Source organism: Gorilla gorilla, chromosome 1 (genome assembly GCF_029281585.2).
Source record: "Gorilla gorilla gorilla isolate KB3781 chromosome 1, NHGRI_mGorGor1-v2.1_pri, whole genome shotgun sequence".
NCBI lineage: Eukaryota > Metazoa > Chordata > Mammalia > Primates > Hominidae > Gorilla > Gorilla gorilla.
Window position 1 is genome coordinate 84350965 of NC_073224.2, and position 19579 is coordinate 84370543.

The 19579-nt window shown below is 38.9% G+C and overlaps 2 protein-coding genes across 17 annotated transcripts in view; one reads left to right on the top strand and one right to left on the bottom strand.

The window, feature by feature from the left end:
• Nucleotides 1–8982, top strand: part of PIGC (phosphatidylinositol glycan anchor biosynthesis class C) — a 51254-nt gene extending 42272 nt beyond the window's left edge. For 3 of the 4 annotated variants that reach the window (XR_008676823.2, XR_002005911.3, XR_008676822.2), the window contains 2 exons: nucleotides 1896–1992; nucleotides 7405–7512. The gene's annotated coding sequence lies outside the window, so the exon portion shown is untranslated. Of the gene's footprint in view, nucleotides 1–1895; nucleotides 1993–7404 lie in introns of all 4 variants that reach the window. The other variant, XR_008676826.2, reaches the window with a different exon arrangement.
• DNM3 (dynamin 3) overlaps nucleotides 1–19579 on the bottom strand; it is a 576940-nt gene that overhangs the window by 16490 nt on the left and 540871 nt on the right. For 11 of the 13 annotated variants that reach the window (XM_031012314.3, XM_055377773.2, XM_063710835.1 and 8 more), the window contains 2 exons: nucleotides 14440–14666; nucleotides 12985–13221 (listed from right to left, as the gene is read on the bottom strand). In XM_031012314.3, the coding sequence (XP_030868174.1) occupies nucleotides 12985–13221; nucleotides 14440–14666 (464 nt within the window). Of the gene's footprint in view, nucleotides 1–7620; nucleotides 8361–12984; nucleotides 13222–14439; nucleotides 14667–19579 lie in introns of those variants that run through there. The other 2 variants (XM_019026694.3, XM_055377759.2) reach the window with 1 other exon arrangement.

A 19579-nucleotide genomic window follows, 5' to 3' on the forward strand; every position in this document is an offset into this window, starting at 1 on the left:
ATAATATTTTATAATTTACTGTAAGAAATACTATAGGGTGCTATTCAGCATAGTTTTGGAATTTTTGGCTGTAGCAACAGAATGAGCCAATACTATCCAAGAATAGTTTACAGTAGATGCTGGAAAGAACACAGAACTTGGAGCCCACTTAAAGGATTTAAGGAATTCTCTAATATGATTCTTGCAGTGTATTAGAGCCAGCATTTCTTTCCCCTGTGAAAATGAACCCATGATTTTATAATGTATGTCATTGGGAAAATATGAATCAATTCATGGAATTTGAAATCAGATCATAGGGAGAAAAATAGTTCACAATTTTTTGATGATACAAACAGGTAATATCCTGTATAAATTAGCCTGTGACATAAATGCTAATATAATCTGCTTTGTCACACTTTCTTTACATTGTCCTACATATCTGACTTGGATTTCACCCATAGGTATGGTGCCTAATATACCCACTTCTGTGGTTGTGGCAAAAAAGCAGCTTAAAGGATGATTTACCCACATTAACTCTCCTCAGTTTATGATCTGTAAAAAGAATTTTACAACATTCACTCAGGCAACCTTTTCAATAGAATAGAACAAGAAAGTGTGTTTAAGTTGGTTTTTAAAATAAGTATCGGGCTAGTTTCAAAATAAATTTTGATTGAGGCTTGCAAGTCAATTCATTTTATATTCCTTCATGCCCTCAGTAAGCCCTACTTATGTACTAGGTACTGTGTTAAGAGGTAGAGATACAGAAATAAAGAGTCACTGCCCTGAAGAAGTTTCTTGTTGAGATGGAGAGAGACAAGTTAACTATGACCACAGGAGGATTATGCTAAAATTTTTGCTTCAGGAGTTTCAGAAACATCTGGAGTCCTAGCTTAGAGTTGGAAGGAGGTTAGGAGGTTGGAAGGACTTCCAGAAAGTACGGAAAGTTAAGGGGACTAGCATTCCAGGAATAGGAAAGGTATGTGCAAAGGAAAGAAAGCCAGAAAGTACTGAAGTTTGAGAAATCAAGGGTTGTCTTATTCTTTATCACAAATACCAAATGACTTGTTTTGTCCCAAGTCCTAATAAAGTCATGAAACAGGTAACATGGAGGATTTTTAGTTGTATTAAAATATGATTTCTAAAAAGCATTACTTTCCGAGATTAACTTGTAAGTATTTTGGCCTTTGTACTATATCATTGAGATTATAAACTTGGGGGAGGAAAGAGCTAAAAGAAACGCAGAGAAGCAGAAGGCAAGAGGGATACAGTGTGAGAAAGCATGCCGAGAAAGGAAGTGGTTTTACAGAGATTTACAAGTGATTTTTTTTCCTTTGCTCCTTCCTTTCCTCCTTTTCTCCTGTCCTGCCCCTTCCCTCCTTCCCTCCTTTCCTGCCCCTTCCCTCCTTCCCTGCTTTCTTCCTATCTCCCTTCTATCCCCCCTCCTTTCTCTCTTATTCCTAAAGAGACCTCCAGAAACTTATGTGCCATAGAAACCTACTCCCACTGATGGTGAATGGGGTAAACCTTTTTCTGACCCTTCTCGTCACTCCCACTTCAGGCGCCAGGAGAGGGAGAGGCCAACTGCCACCATTTAGGGGAAGGAGGAGGCAGGAAAGGAGGTGCTGAGAACTAGCTACTGGGCGAGGCAAGTGTCCGCTTCTGAGAAGGAGGAGGAAATCAGGAGGAAGAAGGAAAAAGAAGAAAGGATAGGGAGGAAAAAGGCAACACTTCGAATCTCTGTATGACTGCACAATTCATTTCTGCTTTGGGAAGATAGAAAAGACTTTTTGTCCCTTTCTGAGAGGGAGCAAGAACCTTTCAAGCATGGGGATGTGACTTGGGGTAACTATGTAACTAGAAATACTTACAGAAAAATAACCTTTCCTTTTCCTTTTTTTTTTTTTTTTTAACAACAGCAAAAAAATGAGCATGAGGAATTTGAAGACTGAGAGATGAGTTGTGTAGCACCAACATTTTCTTTCTGCCTGACCTTAATACCTGATGAATTAAAAGGTCAGTTTTAAGTGCACCACATGATAGGCTTCTGTCACTTCTATTAGCCCAGGTGGTAAATATGAAGAAAAAGAATTACCATTTATTAATCGTCCCAGTTATTTTTTTTAAAATCCAGCAGGAGGAGCTCTAACATGCTTTAGAGCTCAAATTTTAAAAACAAAATTTTTTAAAGCAAACAGAGAAAAACAGAGAGGCATTGTGCTTTGCAGGCTGCCATGTCAGTGAACAAATATGTGACTAAGTCCAATTAAATGCTTCGTGAGAAGCCAAGGAAGCCAAGCAATGATACTCGTGGAGACAGAACGGCCCACATTTCCTCCCTTCCACGAGCCTCCTCTTTCTGATGCAGTTAAGATGGGACTTGTCTGCAGTATTAGCGCTTACAAAAGAGGGAGCAAAAGGATGATTTCTGGGCAAGACTAGATGTAATTCTTTTCCCCTGAACATGTCATATTGTTTCTAAATGAGTCTTTGACACTGGCTCAAGAATTTGAAACGCATTGAAAAACAGAATTTTCATTGTTGGTTGAAGGCACTATGAAACTCCTAAAGGTTCAGTCGCTTCTACTCAGTGGCTTGTCAGACGCTTTTTTTAAATGAGAGAAATGCTGTGTTTGTAAAAATTGGTGCTAAAAGGGTAAAGAATAATATGTCCCCTGGGCCATGTAAAGAGTCTGCAGAAAGAATTAGGGCTTTCTAACATACACACATAAACTGGAACACAAAGAATTTACTCAGGAACAGTGAGGAGTATATGAATTTAACAGTTATGGGATTTTTAGGGTAAGCCTTTCCATTTTGGACAGTGTTGTAGGGGTGGAATGGATGAGTAGGCATATAAGATGATCAGAATTACTTAACATGAAGGAAATTTTCAACCAATCCGTTTTAATCTCTTGCCAACAAGAAGTCAAACTTTTGTTTTACACCTTAATGGTATGCCCACATTTTAAATTTTTATACAAGCTCCTACAGAAACTTTAACTAGACCAATTCAGACCAAAAGTCACTAAATAAAGCTAGTCTAGACGGAAAATCTATGAAAACCATATGTCTTTTAGGCATCTGTCTTACAAAAACTACCATCATCCTGGAGAAATTGTTCACAAAATATGCTTTTAGGAAAACACTGCTGTACTGACCATGGAGGCTGTACTTAAGAAGATGGCTGGACTTGGAAAGAGTAAAGCCAAAATGTTTATAAATGAAAGGCTCTCATTTTCACATACATCTAACTGCCTGTAAACATTACTGAAAGGATGGGCCAAGCAGATATCATTTATCTTACCATTATTCTAGAAGAGATCAAAAAAGTTTACAGTTTTGTTCCTCCTCACTACTACAGAACATTAGACCAGGGGATCTCAAAGCACAACTCTGTTCTCACCCACAGAGAACTGTTTTGAATAATGTTGGACATGGATGAGGCCAATAAACCAGAACATTTTCTTCTGATTATTACCTCATCCTGCTGGCCTGCCAAACACAGCTAGCAGGCAAGTGTTTGATATAAGTAACTAGAGGAAGACTGTTCTGTATAATTGGGCGTAGGGATCATCTGAGAGACAAGGGAAATCAGAAGGACTAGGGTGCAATGACAATGCAGTAAAGAGGAATATTCTCAAATCTTGCTTTTCCAATTCAACATTGCTTTCTGAGCTAAAGACAATGGTCAGTGCTACCTTCAGTATTCTAGGTACATAATGTTTCACCTTAAAATGCATTTTAATTTTAATAAGTGGTAAGCAATCCACAGAAAAGAAATATAAATGCAAACTTTACAATAAAAATAACATTCTAACTGAAAACTGTGAATATCAATGGAGCCTATGAAAGTATTTATGAACTGCAAAGATAACTTGTAATCCTCTAGAATATTTTACTGAAACTTATTTCTCTGCAGGAAGGGAGACTTTGGAACAATTCAGTAGCAATAATTATTGGCATGAGTAACTCCATGCATTTTTCAGTCACCTAGAAGATCGTGACTGAACAATATACATCAAATAGCCACATATGGCAAAAAGGTCCTAAGTTAGAAGAGGAAAATACCAGGAAAAAAAAAATGAAATCTATAAGATGTAATCAGTTATACACCAAAGTTTTAAGCAAACACCAGAAACACTATTTCAATGGGTTTATTCAAAGATATTGTGCTTTAAAATGAATTTTCAATGTTAAGTATGAGTTTTCATGCATTAATTATTAAGATAGTGACGGAGTAATTTAGAGTGTTTGAAATATTAAAATGAATCAAGCAATTATATCAATATCCTTCATTAAAGATTCCCGAACTGAACTGTAGAACACTTAAGTAAGCTAATCACAGTCTACTGATGAGTCACGGGTTTTTCTGGTCCATTCATCTTAGTCCTAAGTGGTACTATTGTTAGAGCTAAAACTATAAGTCTGCTTTCATACAAATCATATGCAGAGCACAGATTTTATTTTGACTTTAGACCCAGGTATTTGGCTGAAAATTACTGCAGTGGTTTTTCTGTTTAACACATTTACTAATGTTTCCTTAATTTTTCCACCCCAACGGGCAATAATTAAGGTGGAATTTGCCTCACATGAAGTTTTATTATTTTAGTTATTAAAATATTTTCCAACACTACTGAGAAGCAAAAAGCAATTCTCGTTGTTTTAAAAAGTAAGTAGACGTTTTCCTCAGTTCTTACAGCTTTTCCTCAGTGAATGGTATTATAGCGAGAGCAGTGGGGCAGACTTTCTGGTGTAGGCCCTTGAGCATGATACTACTTAAGGGTAGATTTACTTAAGGGAACAATTTCATTCACTCTTAAAATCGGCTTTGAGAATAATGCTAATATAAACTTAAAAAAATACACATGGTACAGAATGTATCTTACATAAATACCCATTCCTGAGTGGAATAATTTCATTGCAGACTCTCTGGACTGCGAAATGCCTTTAAAAGTCTTTCTCATCTCCTATTCTCATAAGAGGTCTCATTCTAGATGAGATATATACTAATCTTTTGAGATAAATGAAATACTGCAAATGAATGTTATATATTTAAATATACAGACGAACAGTAAATTTAGATAATGTTACCTCATGAAAATCTGAAACCAAATACTGGTAATATTTACATGATGGAAGCAAGTGGTATATTTGATTGTAAAATAAGACCATTCCCAAGTCATATTTTAAGCAGCATAATGCCTTCTCATGCTGTCTTATTTTCTCTTAGTTTCAAAATTACCATAGAAGCTGAGGGATTCTCCTGTGGTGGTGTATTTAGTTGTGGCTATCCAGACTTTTAGCTTATTCTCTCTCTTAGTTGGTCCATTAGCCCTTCTACCAAAGAAGCAGGGAAGGAATGGGGCTTATTTCTAAATTTCATATCAACTTGCACATTTAAGAAGAGTGCTTATACCTTTTCCTGTTTTCTAATGTTTAAATTAATTCCCAATAGGAGAAAAAGTTGATTTTATGAACATTTGGAATTTTACATGTCTCTAAGCAACTGAAGTTAGGAAGACCCTACCTTGCTATGGATTATGAGTGATTGCGAATTTTGCTACTTGCCATTTTGACTTAACATATTTTCAGGTCCTTGGGTAGAATTTATTCTTTCTATGATTCACATGAGCTGATAACTTCGACCAGAAAACAGGAGTGGGCATTTCCTAGTGCTTATGGGAATAGTTAAAAAATAATTCAAGAAATTAGAGTGTTTGCTATTTGTGGTTTTGCCTGTTGCGTGGCTGTGATGCCTGAAAAGCAGTCACAGGGCAAAAAGTGCCATGAGGAGACTGCGCAAATACCTAGTGGCTTTAGACTTTTTGCCTTGTGTAGGAATTCTTTCTTGGTCAGAGTTGCCATGGGATCTAAACTTGATGTAAATACTTAATGTGGCAACAATGCACATGTAAATTCTATCAAATCTAGTGCCTTTCAACACTGCCCTCCCATCCCCCACATTTAAAATACTGGCTACACCAAAAGTGTAATAGTCTTTTGGCGACAGCATTTGGTAAGCCAGATGGATTTAATTTGGCAACTTAGGGGTGTAAATATATGTTTAGATTCAGGGGTTCCCCCAGACAACAGTTACAATACATTGGCAATGGTAAGCTAAAGGATTTCAGTGTCGAGTGTTTTAAAATTCTACCTTTGAGCAGCAATGAAGTTATGACAGGCGAGCAAAAGCCATCAAACTCTCAGCTAAATCCTCAATGTTTTTCTTACATTGCTGGAGGTAGGCATTTAAGGCATGTTTCTGAGTGAAAGATGCAGCATTTACATTTTCATTTTTAATTTCCTGGCTCTTATTGGCTAAAGCAACTCTAGTAAACATTATTTAAATTTTGCTTCTAGGCCTGGTGTGGTGGCTCATGGCTGTAATCCCAGCACTCTGGGAGGCTGTGGTGGGTGGATCACCTGAGGTCAGGAGTTTGAGACCAACCTGGGCAACATGGTGAAACCCTATCTCTACTCAAAATACAAAAATTAGCTGGATGTGGTGGTGCACGCCTGTAATCCCAGCTACTCAGGAGGCTGAGGCAGGAGAATCGCTTGAAGCCAGGAGGCAGGGGTTGCAGTGAGCCGAGACCACGCCACCGCACTCCAGCCTGGGTGATAGAGACTCTGCCTCAAAAAAAAAAAAAAAAAAATTGCTTCTGATCTTTCACAGAAAGAAGGAAGAAGTCTCCCAGCAGTCCTTTCTTCTAATTTGTTGCTTGGATAAAATTTAGAGGTGAAAGAGCTATGAGCAATGTCATGCCATGAATCATTGAAGTCATTAAAACAAGAACTAACAAGAACTGTCTGAATGTGAAGGTTTCCCTGTAAAAATAATTCTTTTCTTACAAGTGAGGGAAACAACGAAGTGCAGTGATGAAATAGAAGTACTAGCTTGTGTGTCATCTACAAATCTGTATCTGCTTACACTGGGCAAAAGTTTTTTTTTTTAAACCCCCTTTCTTTGAGCTAACATTAACTTGTATATAGGAATATTCAGCAGATTCCAACTGGTGACAATTTGCTACTGACTGGTCGCAGGAAGAATAATAATCCTCTACTGTGCATTTTTCACTGGCCAGTGGCTTCTCTGCCAGACTCCTGTCTTGGCTGTTTTCCTCTATCAGTCAGGTGAAACTCAGGGCAGGGCTGGGTCCCCTGAAACTCAGGAAGGCTTTCCCTGCAATGGCTGAAGCTTCAACAATTTAGAGCCCCAAAGAGAACAATGACAGAGCTATTTGCTATTATTTGTCATGGGATGTGGAAGCAGTTGTGTTTGGTTAGCTTAATGCCAGTTACCACTGGGCTAACAGCAGCATATTGTTATATTTACTGCTGCCTGTCTGCATTTATGTTACTTGTACTTTGCCTTATGTAGATCCTTTCTTATTTTCCTTTTCCTTTTACCCTCTTACAACATAGGATGTTTGGAAGAGTGAGATAAGGGACACATTGAAAACAGAGAGGCAATCTGAAGGCTACCTTGACACATCTGCAAAGCTCCCAGATTCTGACTTTCACAAGACCTGCATTCTGTTTCTGGGCCTTGCCTAAACAGACTGCCAGTCATCCGAACCGTGGCAGGATGGAGATGTTTGTGTAAGGTAGACTCAAGTTTGCAAGACTCAAGAAGGAAACCACCAAACTAATTTTACTTTCACTTAAACCAGATTGAAACCAAGACTTGAAGAATTAAAAACTTTGACATTAACCATTGATTCACTCCAATGAAATAATTGTGTTATAGCCAGAATCATGGTGAAATTGGAACAAGGCTTTTGATGGGATTTTTAATTGAGGGACTTATATTAAATTGGATATTTTCTTTAATGAACAGCATGTGGCCAAAATTCTATTTTCATTAAAGTATATTAAGCATCATGACAACTCATATTAAACCTGCAACAAATGATTAATGACATTTAGAGACTTCAAATGTCATGAGACACCTTAAATATTAAGAATCAAAAAGAACACCTCAAAGTTGTTTCTATTCTTAGTAATTATGCTTAAAAAAAATCTTTCCTTGCTTTGAAAGCCAGTTGCTAAAAATAAAAACTGTTCCCTGAAAAATCACAATGCCCAATGATAAATTTATGTATTTGTTTTTTAAAGGGGGAGGATGGTGAGAAAAATAGAAAGCTCCTGGCTGACATCAGAGGTCACAAGATGAGTTCCTCATTTGTCCAAATGACATTCAGCTGCTAAAAGAAGTCAGACGTTTAGAGGGCTGTTGAAAAGACAGTAAGTCAGGAGGTTTTCAGTACATGACTGCAGGGGAATCAGACACAGGCTAGTCACTTAGGTTGCTTAATTGTCCGTGTACCCTTAGCCCACGACTTCAGGGCTCAGCAGCTTCATCCTTCATGGCACCAAACCTTGATGTAAGGGATTCAAAGACACACTCATAAGAATCGTGAATTTGTCCTTATGCAAAATTTGGGGGACTGGCTACAAAACCGAAACAAGGAGATCGTATCCCTAAGTGAAAGGGACTTTATATTAACTGTCAGTTATAACAATATGTAGAATACATAAAAGAGATAGAGCACTGCAGGCCATCAAGGTCAAACATTTGAAACAGAATTAAACTAAATTATAAGGAGGATTAAGTGGCTTTTGTCTTTGTAAAGAAAAGAATGTGCATGCATTGATTGCCTATGTAGAAGGATTAATAAATCTTTTGGCATGGTCGATTTGTAATAAATTACTGAAAATGTGGGATTACAATGAAACTATTAAAGTGTGCCACATAAGTCAAGGAAGCCACCTAAGTCATGGGATGGGCATGAGTGAGACACTGTGGAATAATCTTGATGCTGCCCTTGCAGGGTGGGACATCAGCTTCACTAAGGGGCTCACCAGAGACTCCTTCAAGGGAGGATTTCTTGGTTTCCATATTGTGTTTATGTCATTTTGATGAGCTGGAGTAAAACCCAAATCCTTTCGAATGATTCAGTTTTGTCTTTTTAAAGAGACACCATCATACTTGGTGAACAAGGGTGGTCAAAAAAAGTACTTGAATATTGAGTGATGAGGTTAAAAAAAAAAAAAAGTTTCTTCTTGCTTGGTTGGAGACCCTTCCTCCCACCCTTATCCCCTTTTGACTATTGCAAAATAGCTTAGTCCAAGGAAAGGGAAGAAGACAAATGAGTGAAATAATGCCGGAGTTCATTATTGCCAGGAAAAACACACTCGGATTCAGTGAATTTGTTCTGTTAATGTCAAAGACTGTGATTCCCAATTAACTAATTTTAAGAAGCTATATCTGAAAATAGTCACATCAGCTCCAAAGTTAATGTCTGATGAAGATGAGGATCTTCAATTAAGAGAATAGGGACCCTAAAGAGGTGGTGATGTCTGTTTAAGATCATCTTGTTAAGTAAATACACACTGGATTGGATTTTCAAACAGCATTTAGCCCCTTCAGAGAAGTTGAGTGGAGGTGAGAGGGGAGGGGACAATCCAGATATTCTGGCAATAGAAAATGTTCCACAAATCACTGATTTGTGTATACTCAAGTTACCAATGACAGAAGCTTACATACTAGTGAATCTCTTTGGGATAGAGATGCTTCTCTAGTTCAAGTGGAATTAATTAAAACAGGCATGTAGTTTGCAATATTTCCAGCTCCCTAACTGAAAGGCTCCATGCACATAAACCAGAACAGCTTGAGCAGCTGAGAAAAGCTGGGCCAAAAATGACTCCACCACCTCTCTCCTTCCTCTCCTTTTATATTGGAATGGAAAGATACAATAATATATATTTTTTAAAAGCAGAACACTCATGGTTTCTGTACAATTGCAAGTGTGCTTTGATTACCTTTGAATGGCGTTAACATAAAAGTATATATGCTCTTAAAAGTCAAGATCATAACTTGCTAATGAAGTCGTGAATTATCCAGAAGAAAACTATGCACAAGCACATGCTGAACGGCAGAATCTCTTGTCTCTAAAAGTTCAGTTATTGCCTTTGTAATATTAAAGCCCAACAGGGAGCTGGCGGGACACCTTTTGTGCTGTCTTGTCATGTTATAGGTTTCTGGTTTCAGATACAAGAGGAGAAAGGACCCTTAAGAAAGTAAAAAACTTGAAAAAAAAAAATCAAACTTCCTTCTCTGAAAACAAAGGGTTGTTTTCCCAGAGATGATGGATAATGGCATTTCAACTTTCTAAGTTTTTGATAGAGAAAATGGAGGCAAAGCACAGAGGGGAAATAGAATATATTAAACAAACAGAATAAGGTGAAGTTTCAACAAGCGCTTCTCTCAATTTCTTTCTTTCTCTCGTTCTCTCTTCCTTTCTTTTTTTGAAATCTTAAACCCCATTTCTGGCTTGTATTTGGTAGGATTCCTGCTCTGGCTTTTATTAAAAACACACTTTATGTGGTCAGAACTCTCCATCTAAAGCTGGATTTAACAGGCATGGGGATCCTGACAGAGTCTTTCTTGCCCTCTCTCAGGTGACCACCCCCCGCCAGCCCCCTTCCCCGGGATTTCCCTCCCAAAGCGCTGAACCAGCACAGAAACTTGAAGGCTCAGCACAAAACAACAAACTTTCCTCTTTTACCCTGTACTTTCATTTCTGTTTTAAATTTGGGACTCTTTGCATGGCCAGATCAAGTAAAGTCTGGTTCTAACTTGAGAGTATTCTAGAAATTTCAAATAAGGCAACTGTCATCCTATAAATTCCCTAATGTAGTCTCATTAAGCCCTGCTGCCCATGTGCCGGCCATCCAGCTCGGGCTACGCATTCTCATCCGGCTGCCTTGTTCGTGCGAACTGGAAAATACCAACGGCAACTCCACCCTGCTTAACAAGTCAGCTTAGCATTCAAAAGTTGATTTTTCTGAAGGGTACTGGCAAGCTAGCTCATCTGAAACCCACAGGTAAAGCAGTCAAGCAAGCAGGCAGAACATGCATGTTCATTCCCCAGGACAGGCACCACCAGGTTGCTCTGGTTTCTTCTCACAGCTAGACAGACAAAAGTAGCTCCTGCATGGCACTCCAGCCTTCCCACTCTCAACTCTTCCTCTTCCAATGGCCTCAATACCTTCCTGGTACAATGGCAAACACTTTCCTAGTCAATATGAGGTTTTCTAAAATAATAAATTGGATCTTGCTTGTAGCAAGGCTCAATGCTGAAATTCATGGTTTTACATGGAAGGGAATTCTTTTGAATACTACAGTGCAGTGGTTCTCACGTGGAGAGGAATTTTACTCCCCTAAGGGACATTGGGAGTGTCTACAGATATTTTTAGTGGTCACAACTGGGGACTGAAACTGAAATCTAGAGGATAGAGGGGAGGGATGCTGCTAAACATCTTGTAATACACAGGACAGCCCTCCACAACAAAAACGTCAGTACTGATGAGGTTGAAAAACCCTGGGGTCATGGTCAGGAAATGGCTCTGGAAGCAGACTGCATGGGATTAAAGTCCAGCTCCACTAGGGACTGGCTGAGCAGCCTTGGGCAAGCTGTTTAACCTCACTGCCTCATCTGTAAAATGTGGATAACAACCTATTTGTTGTGAGCTTTAAACAAAAATGTATATACAAAGTTCTTAGGGCAATGCCTAGTAATATTGAGGGCACAATAAATGTTGGCTATTGCTAGTACTATTATTACTAGAAATTTAGCACCATTCCAAATAATTTATAAGCCAAGTCTATTGAATTTAGAGAAAAAAAATTGGATTGAGAGTGTGTATATATCCTCTTTGCTTAGGACCAAAATGATAACAGTGGTAACAACTGTAGTCTTTACAGTGTATCGAACTCTTTCAAATACCTCATGTCATATGATCTGGGGAACAACCTTATTGAATTCTCCCTGTTTCATAGATAAAGAACTCCTGTCTCAGAGTTAAATGAGTTGCCCAAGACCTTCAGTAACCCAGGTCTTCTGATTGCAAATCTCCTGCCTATTCTTGCTGTACCACCCTCTGTGTACTAGTTTAAGATCCCCCTTCTTCTCTTCATTACGCTCAACAACTTGAAGATCAAAATAAAACATAAGTGCCATAATCAGTTGGCAAGGTGGCTCAGGCTTCAGGGATGGGTAGAAGTCACATCTGTTTTTATGGTTCGTATACAGTCAGATATTCCTTCATGGAGTATATAAATATTTTAATTCTATGAATTGAATTTTTAAAAAATTAACTTTATATATGGGCTAATTTTCTTTCCTCTTTATATTTCTGATTTTGAGGGGGAAAAAACCTTAGTACTTTATACCTTAAAAATCTCTGATTATATTCATTGTATATATTTTGACTGTAAGTATATGAAGGTGAGACTACAGCTCCAACTATGTGTGTTTCTAGGTCCATTATTTATTAGCTATATTGTTTTACAATTAAGCCTGAAAATCCACTTATAATTGTCAACACGTATTATTCAAATGTACAATGATCTATCTTATATATGATTAGTGACTGTATACAACAATCATGCCTATATTAAAATTTCTATGTGTAGTTTTTAAAAAAACAATTGCAGATCAATCAGCCAGATTCATTCAGCCTATATGAAAATTGGTAAAATTGAGTATAAGGATCACAGTTCAGAAGGCAGATGGATAAAATTCTCTAAGTCAGTGGTTTTCTAGAATTCTTTTGATAATGGAGAAGGCAAGACTTTAGTCCATGGAACTCTCATGACCTATAGAACACACAGCTTGCTACAATCCTCCATAGCTCTTTTGTTTCAAAGCCCTCAAATTCTCCCAATAGCTGCCAAAATGTCATTCATTGGGACCCAGTGTTCTTTAGTCCTATTTAGTTTGTGCCAATTGATAAATGAGAAATTTCAATGATCACAAGTGATTTTTAAATGGCATAACAGGGTTGGCAATTTTCCTATAGTCTCTGTTCATTGTGAAAACTGCAAACACGTACGATAAGATCTTTGCAATTTTCTCTTTCAAATAAATTTTGTCTGTCATTCTATGAGAAGAGAACCAAGGCGCACTACCCCCCCCCAATTTCTGCTCCATGCCTTACCTTGGGACACTGGGCGGGGCCCTCGTAGGCCTAGATGGAACTTGTGGAGGGGCTCCGAAGGAGTCACTGCTGCTGGGGAAAGGAGGTAATGGGCCTGGACGGAATGGGACTGGAGGAGCCCCAGAGTGGGGGCCAGGAGAGGGAATGGCAGGAGCTGGTCCTCGGCCGGATGTGGGCCTTGCGAGGGGAGCACTTAGTGTTGGCCTCCTTTGGGTTGTGGGGCTTGGAGGAGGTGACCTGAGGAAAAAGAGAAATCATAGTTTGCTCATTCCTCCTTTCTGTCTGAATTAATCTCTAAAAATGTTTTGTAACTTCCTGCTTTTTAAAAGTTATTTTTTGACTGAATAAGTCCAATTCATGTCATGAAAGTCAAAGGGATAAAAGGGTAAATGGAGAAAAGTAAGTTTTCCTCTCCCTACCCCTTCACTCTGTTGAAACAGCTATAGAAGTTTCTTGTGCATCCTTTTTAACTGTATTCTACATTTGTATAAGTATATATTTTCTCTCTCTATATATAAATTGCTTTTCTGTATACCATAGAACACAGTGTTCTACAACCTCCTTTTTTTTTTCTTTGAGGCGGAGTCTCGCTCTGTCACCCAGGCTGGAGTGCAGTGGCGTGATCTCGGCTCACTGCAACCTCTGACTCCTGAATTCAAGCGATTCTCCTGCCTCAGCCTCCCCAGTAGCTGGGATCACAGGCGTGCGCCACCACCCCCAGCTAATTTTTGTATTTTTAGTAGGGACAGGGTTTCACTATGTTGGCCAGCCTGGTCTCAAACTCCTGACCTCAGGTGATCCGCTTGCCTCGGCCTCCCAAAGTGCTGGGAATACAGGCGTAAGCCACCGTGCCTGGCATACAACCTCCCTTTTTTTTAAAGCTTCCCATTAACTGGATTATCTTTTCATTTTAGGACTTAATAGAACTGTCTTGTTCTTTTTAGTGACTGTATAACATTCCATTGTGAGGATGTACTGTGCTGCATTTTTAAGGGAGTTAGTATAATCTGATCCTTACTCCTGAATGTAAATATCTTTTCCCCTTTTTCTGTAGGTCCTTCTTGGTTTAGGAAAGCACTCTCAGAAAATGATATTGGACAAGCGTGGCAGGGCTCAGGGGTTGTGGGGCCATCTTTTTTTTTTTTTTTTTTTTTTTGAGACGGAGTCTTGCTCTGTCACCCAGGCTGGAGTGCAGTGGCGCGATCTCGGCTCACTGCAAGCTCTGCCTCCCGGGTTCACACCATTCTCCTGCCTCAGCCTCCCGAGTAGCTGGGACTACAGGCACCCGCCACCACGCCCAGCTAATTTTTTTAATGTTTTTAGTAGAGACAGGGTTTCACTATGTTCGCCAGGATGGTCTCGATCTCCTGACCTTGTGATCCGCCCGCCTCGGCCTCCCAAAGTGCTGGGATTACACGCGCGAGCCACCACGCCCGGCCGGGGCCATCTTCTTACCTGCGAGAGTGCTGTATCCAGGAGTCATCCACTGGAGGGGGTGCCGGAGTGGACACGGTGGCCGTGCTGATGTCCCCAATTATCCCAAGGGCTTCTTTCAGTGCTTGGTACATTCGAAGCATCTCCTCCCGGCGCTGAGCCTGCTCAGCAGATTCCTCCATCAGGGTATTTTGGTCCTCTGAAGAATATAACTGTGCTAGGAGCTCGGAATTTATGAAATCTTTAACCTGTCAGATCACCACAGAGAAATAAAAATGGGAATAAATGAGTGACTGAGTGGAGGTAGAAACATGGCTGTGGCAGTCAGAGTCTGGACAAAGTCCACCAAAGTCCACCAAATTCCACCCTGGGAAAAGTGAAGCACCAAGCGTCTGTTTACTTTTGTTTTGTCTCTATCCCCAGTACTGGTGACAGTAACAGTTTCCCTCTGTCTTTTGGCTGTCGACACTGAAGGATGATAGAGATGAGTAGAAGAAGGCCAAACCCAGCCATCACCAGAACAGGGCCTGCTGGCTTTGTGAGCATTTCACAATATTGTCTGGAGCTGTTTGGCTTATAGAAGAGGGAAGGTACCATGAGGTAAGAAGCAGTATTTTCAACAGAAAACAGTGATGTGAAGAAACCTATGTAATCACACGTTTTCCATTCCTTGGCATTCGCAGTCCTTTCCCTAGCTTTTACCAAAATCACTGGAAAATTATTGAGATGCCAAGTTTCAGTGTCGTCTCAAAAGTGAAATTAGCACCAGTAAGTGAATATTTATTAAATACAGAATCTTATATAACTATGCAGGTTGATTTATAAACAAGTGAAAGAGATGCACTCTGTTTTCCAGAAGTTTACAATAGAAGTTAGTTAACAGTGATGGGGACTGACATGAGGTTGCATAGTTAGCTAATATATAAAAACAAACTAAAGTATGAACACTATGTGGGAGTCTCGGGGGAGGGGCATTTTGTTGCAGGATGAAAATGGAGAGGATGAATATGGTGCACAACACTGAGAGTGGGAACGCCAGCTACTGTATCTCATCAACTCTAAGACACCAGTGATTTTAAGAAACACTACTATCATATGTACTGACTATTCAGACAAAAAAAAATACCATCAATCAAACTATGACAGGATGTCAAGTTGCCATTGAGTATAAGATGCATCTTCATTTCAGAAATATTAAATAAAAAGAAGTGAATGTGAGAATCGATGAAGTATGGTATATACCAAGTGGCTTCACAAGTTATATGACAATTCTTATCACACACTGAAGAAACATGTATTAGTATTCCAGTTTTATAGATACAGAAACAAGTTCCAAGAATTTAAGTATCTTGTGCCAGGTCACACAGCATTCAGTTGAATCCATAATCTTCTGACTTGAAGTCCAGTGCCCATTCCCTTACCCCATTATCTCACTGTGATTGAGTGCTTAAAAAAGTAAATTTTTGTTTAAGCATCATTATTTTACAGTAGTGCAGCAATTAACTTAAGCCTAGTAAAAATAAGCCGTTTGAATTTTTCAGTTTCTCTGTTACATGAGAAAGCTAACTCTTATCTAGACTCATGAATATCTTTAAGAAAGGCCAAATGCAAGTATATATTTAATTGTTAAAAAATCAGGCAGATAACAGAACAGCTGTCAGATGCTGAAAATTTCTAGGATATGGTTAAATTTGTAATTCAGAGATGACAAGAACCTAAAACACATAGCTTCATTATGTTTTAAAGGCATCAAAACATGTAAATAATTCTACTAATCAAAAAATTCAGCTAAATCAAAGGTTTATTGTGGTGAAATAAAGTGTTTTCTGTACATATTTTGTAAACCAAGAGTGATTCAAAGGTGAAAGTAATCTAATACACAAGATGTATTTAGGAAACCCTCTGTGGAGTAGAGGTTTATGCACGATAGTTGTGGAAAGTAAGTTTGGCCAGGAATCCTGAGGCAGATGCGAAGGCCTTGAATGCCAAGGAAAAGTGTTTGAACTTTATTTGCTTGGCAATGAGGGGCCAGCGAAAGCGTTTAAGCAAGTAAGTGAAACAATAAAAGAGAGTTTTAGGAAAATTAATCTGGCTAACATTGAAAAAGACTTTGCAAGGGTGGTAGTGAAAATAAAGAAATCTGTTAGAAGGCTATTGTAGATCGTTCATAAGATGGTAAAGGTTTCATTTAATAACAACGCAGTAGTATAAAAAATGGATACATACAATGACATTATAAGGGAATAATGAACTGAACTTGGTGCTGTTGGGATGTGAAGGGCAAGGAAGAAAGGAACAACCAAAGACATCTCAAGCATTGACATTTGGATGAGTAGGAGAATAGAAACTCAAACATCAGAAAAGAAAGTCAGATTTAGAGGGAAGGCAGCAAATTTGGCTTTAGGAATATTTCATTCCCTTCCTTACAGATGCATTCACTTCTAAATGTACTTGCAGGTATGCAGGGAATCATGGATATTTGCACAAATCTCCCACTGTTGGGTGTGTATATGCACTTGGATGCATGGTGCAATTCAAAACTCAAAACCAGACAATTTTCCTGGCATTGACCATTGGTTGGGTTAAGCTCTTTAGAAACTTTACATATTACTGGAATATCACTTAGAATCTATTAAATACAATTTAAAAGAAGATTCTTCCAAGAATAGATTTAAAGCAGAGCTGAATTAAGAATCAACTGTCAAACCATGAAGCAAAATAAGGGCCTGTTTCAGCATTCTGACCAAAGATGTGCCTTGAATCTTCCACAGCAATTATGACACACTGGAACTTGCCTACTGTGCAATACAGTGGATTCAGAGCATAGGCTGTGGATTTAAGTTCTAGTTCTAACAAACACTTACTGTTCTTGGGCAAATAATGTAAACTGTTTGAGTCTCAGGTTCCTCATCTGTGAAATGAGGGTAGAGCTACCTCAAGTATTGTGAGGATTAAGGGAAGGAATGAATACAAGTTGTCTAGCATGATGCCCAGCACACAGTTAGTGCCCCTTCCAAAAAATGCTGTGATTTTTACTGTCTATAGGCTACATTGGCATTAGGTACATCGAGACAGGAGAACAATAGACAGCTGTTGCAACAGTACAGGTATCAAGTGACATAGTTAAATAGGGCATAGAGGTTAACATTTTTTATTTTGCATTTAAGCAAAATTTTAGAGATACTCTTCTCTCCTTCTGCTAACCTAGCTTTGTGACACTAAAATTGGAGTTTGGAATGAAGGTAGGGGGACTTCCGGGAGTTTCCAGACACTTCAGGGACTTTCTGGGAAGTCTGTATGCCAGTGGTATACAGACATTTAAATCTGGTACAAATATTTAAATCAAGAATTCTGCATGACAATCAGGGGTCAAGTGAATCCCTTTTAGATGATAGCATTTAGAAAATACTTCACCGAACATAACAAAGTGATTATACTTAAATTTGAGATCTGAAATAATATTTATGTTTTTAATTATAACACCTTATAACCTATACATCTCTGTATGGTTTGTAAAAGTTCTCACACATGAAACCTCATTCCAGCTCAAACTCTCTAGGCTCGATAAACAGGCATTACTGCACCATGTCGCTCTGCTCAGTGTAAAGGAATGTGAGGTCATTAAAAACGTTCTACATGTTTTCCTCTCTTACTTTAACCCTTCTCTAGCAACCCGTAATACGTTTGGATCTTAAACCTTCTTTTCTATGACTGAGACCATTTTAAACCCTTCACAAATAGAAGAGACATTTCTAGGGTTTTCCTACAGTTTCCTACAGTTCAGTTACCAAGGAGACCATTTCCTTAAAATCTCTTTGTTTCTAGAATTGGAGGGTCACAGTATGGAACACGGTGATGCCTCTCATTCACACAATACATGTATTAAAATTCAATTGAGAAATTTAATTTTGTTTAGTTTTGGGGAGGGGGCTTGGTTAGAATTTTGTGATCTTTGAGATCTCACAATTCTCTCATATCTACTTAGTCCTCCTTTCCTTTTCCCAGGGATTTAATTCTGCTAAAGATCAAGGAAGTTTTCCTGCTTTAAAAAGTAACATCCTCTGACTCACAAATGTAACGTTAAGGAGAAGAAGTTAGACACAAAAGGCGTATAGTATATGATTCCCAAGTGCAAAAACAGGCAAAACTAATCTACAATTTAAGAAAGCAGAAGAGTGTTAGCTTTGGCGGGGAGCAATGATGGGAGGTGGGGGCAGGGGAGAAGAGAGTGGGACTTATGGAGTCCTAGTCGTGATCTTTTTCTTGAGCAGTGTGCTGAATTCCTGGCTGGTGGAAACAAATCAGTGCTTTAAATGCCAGGATAAAGCTCTGGTATTTAAGATGTACTTTCCCCTAAAATAATGAACATTTAAAATAACACTTTACTTCATACGCATTAAAGTTACAGTAAGTTTTGAAACTAGGGCACATGTTACTAATTTTCCACCAAAATGCCAATGGCCAAGGAGAGTAAATGTGGACCTCCAGAGGGGTCCAGGGGCGCAGGCTACAGCACACACTCCAGTGTGAAATGGCTCTATGTTTCAAATTTGGTTTTTTAAAAAATTCCTAAGAACGTTTACATTCTCTTTTGTATTACCTGGGTTTGCTTAAATATGAGAAAGATTTCAAACATTGCTTCTCACCTTCAAAGAAATCCTAATTAAATCTTCAAGTAAAATTAACTGTCTGGGAAAATAACTCATGAATACCCTGGGGGAGTAGGAGTCCTCTAGTTGGAGAGGGCTGACTTAGAGTTTCCTAACCCTGTCACGTGCATTATCCAATGTTCAAATGGTGAGAACATCAGACTATGAGTGAGAAGACCTGGATTTCAATCTTAACTCTGCCACCCCCAGCTTTGTGATCTTGGGCAAGTCAATGTCTCAGAACCTCAATTTCTTCATTTATAAGCTGTGGAAGATAATGGGTATCCAACATGTGGTTGGCTGACAGGTTCAAACAGAATTATGTGCCACTTTGCCACACCGAACACATTTTTAGAATAAAGCTGGATCCACTTCATTCTTTGATGGAGAACTTCTGGTGGGGTGAGCTACAGAGAAGAGGCCATCCAAATGGGCTTACCATGGGGTGTTATGTGTGTGTTAGCTTTAAAGTCCTGAGCAAAACTCTGCTGCTTTGACTGTAGCCTGTCCAG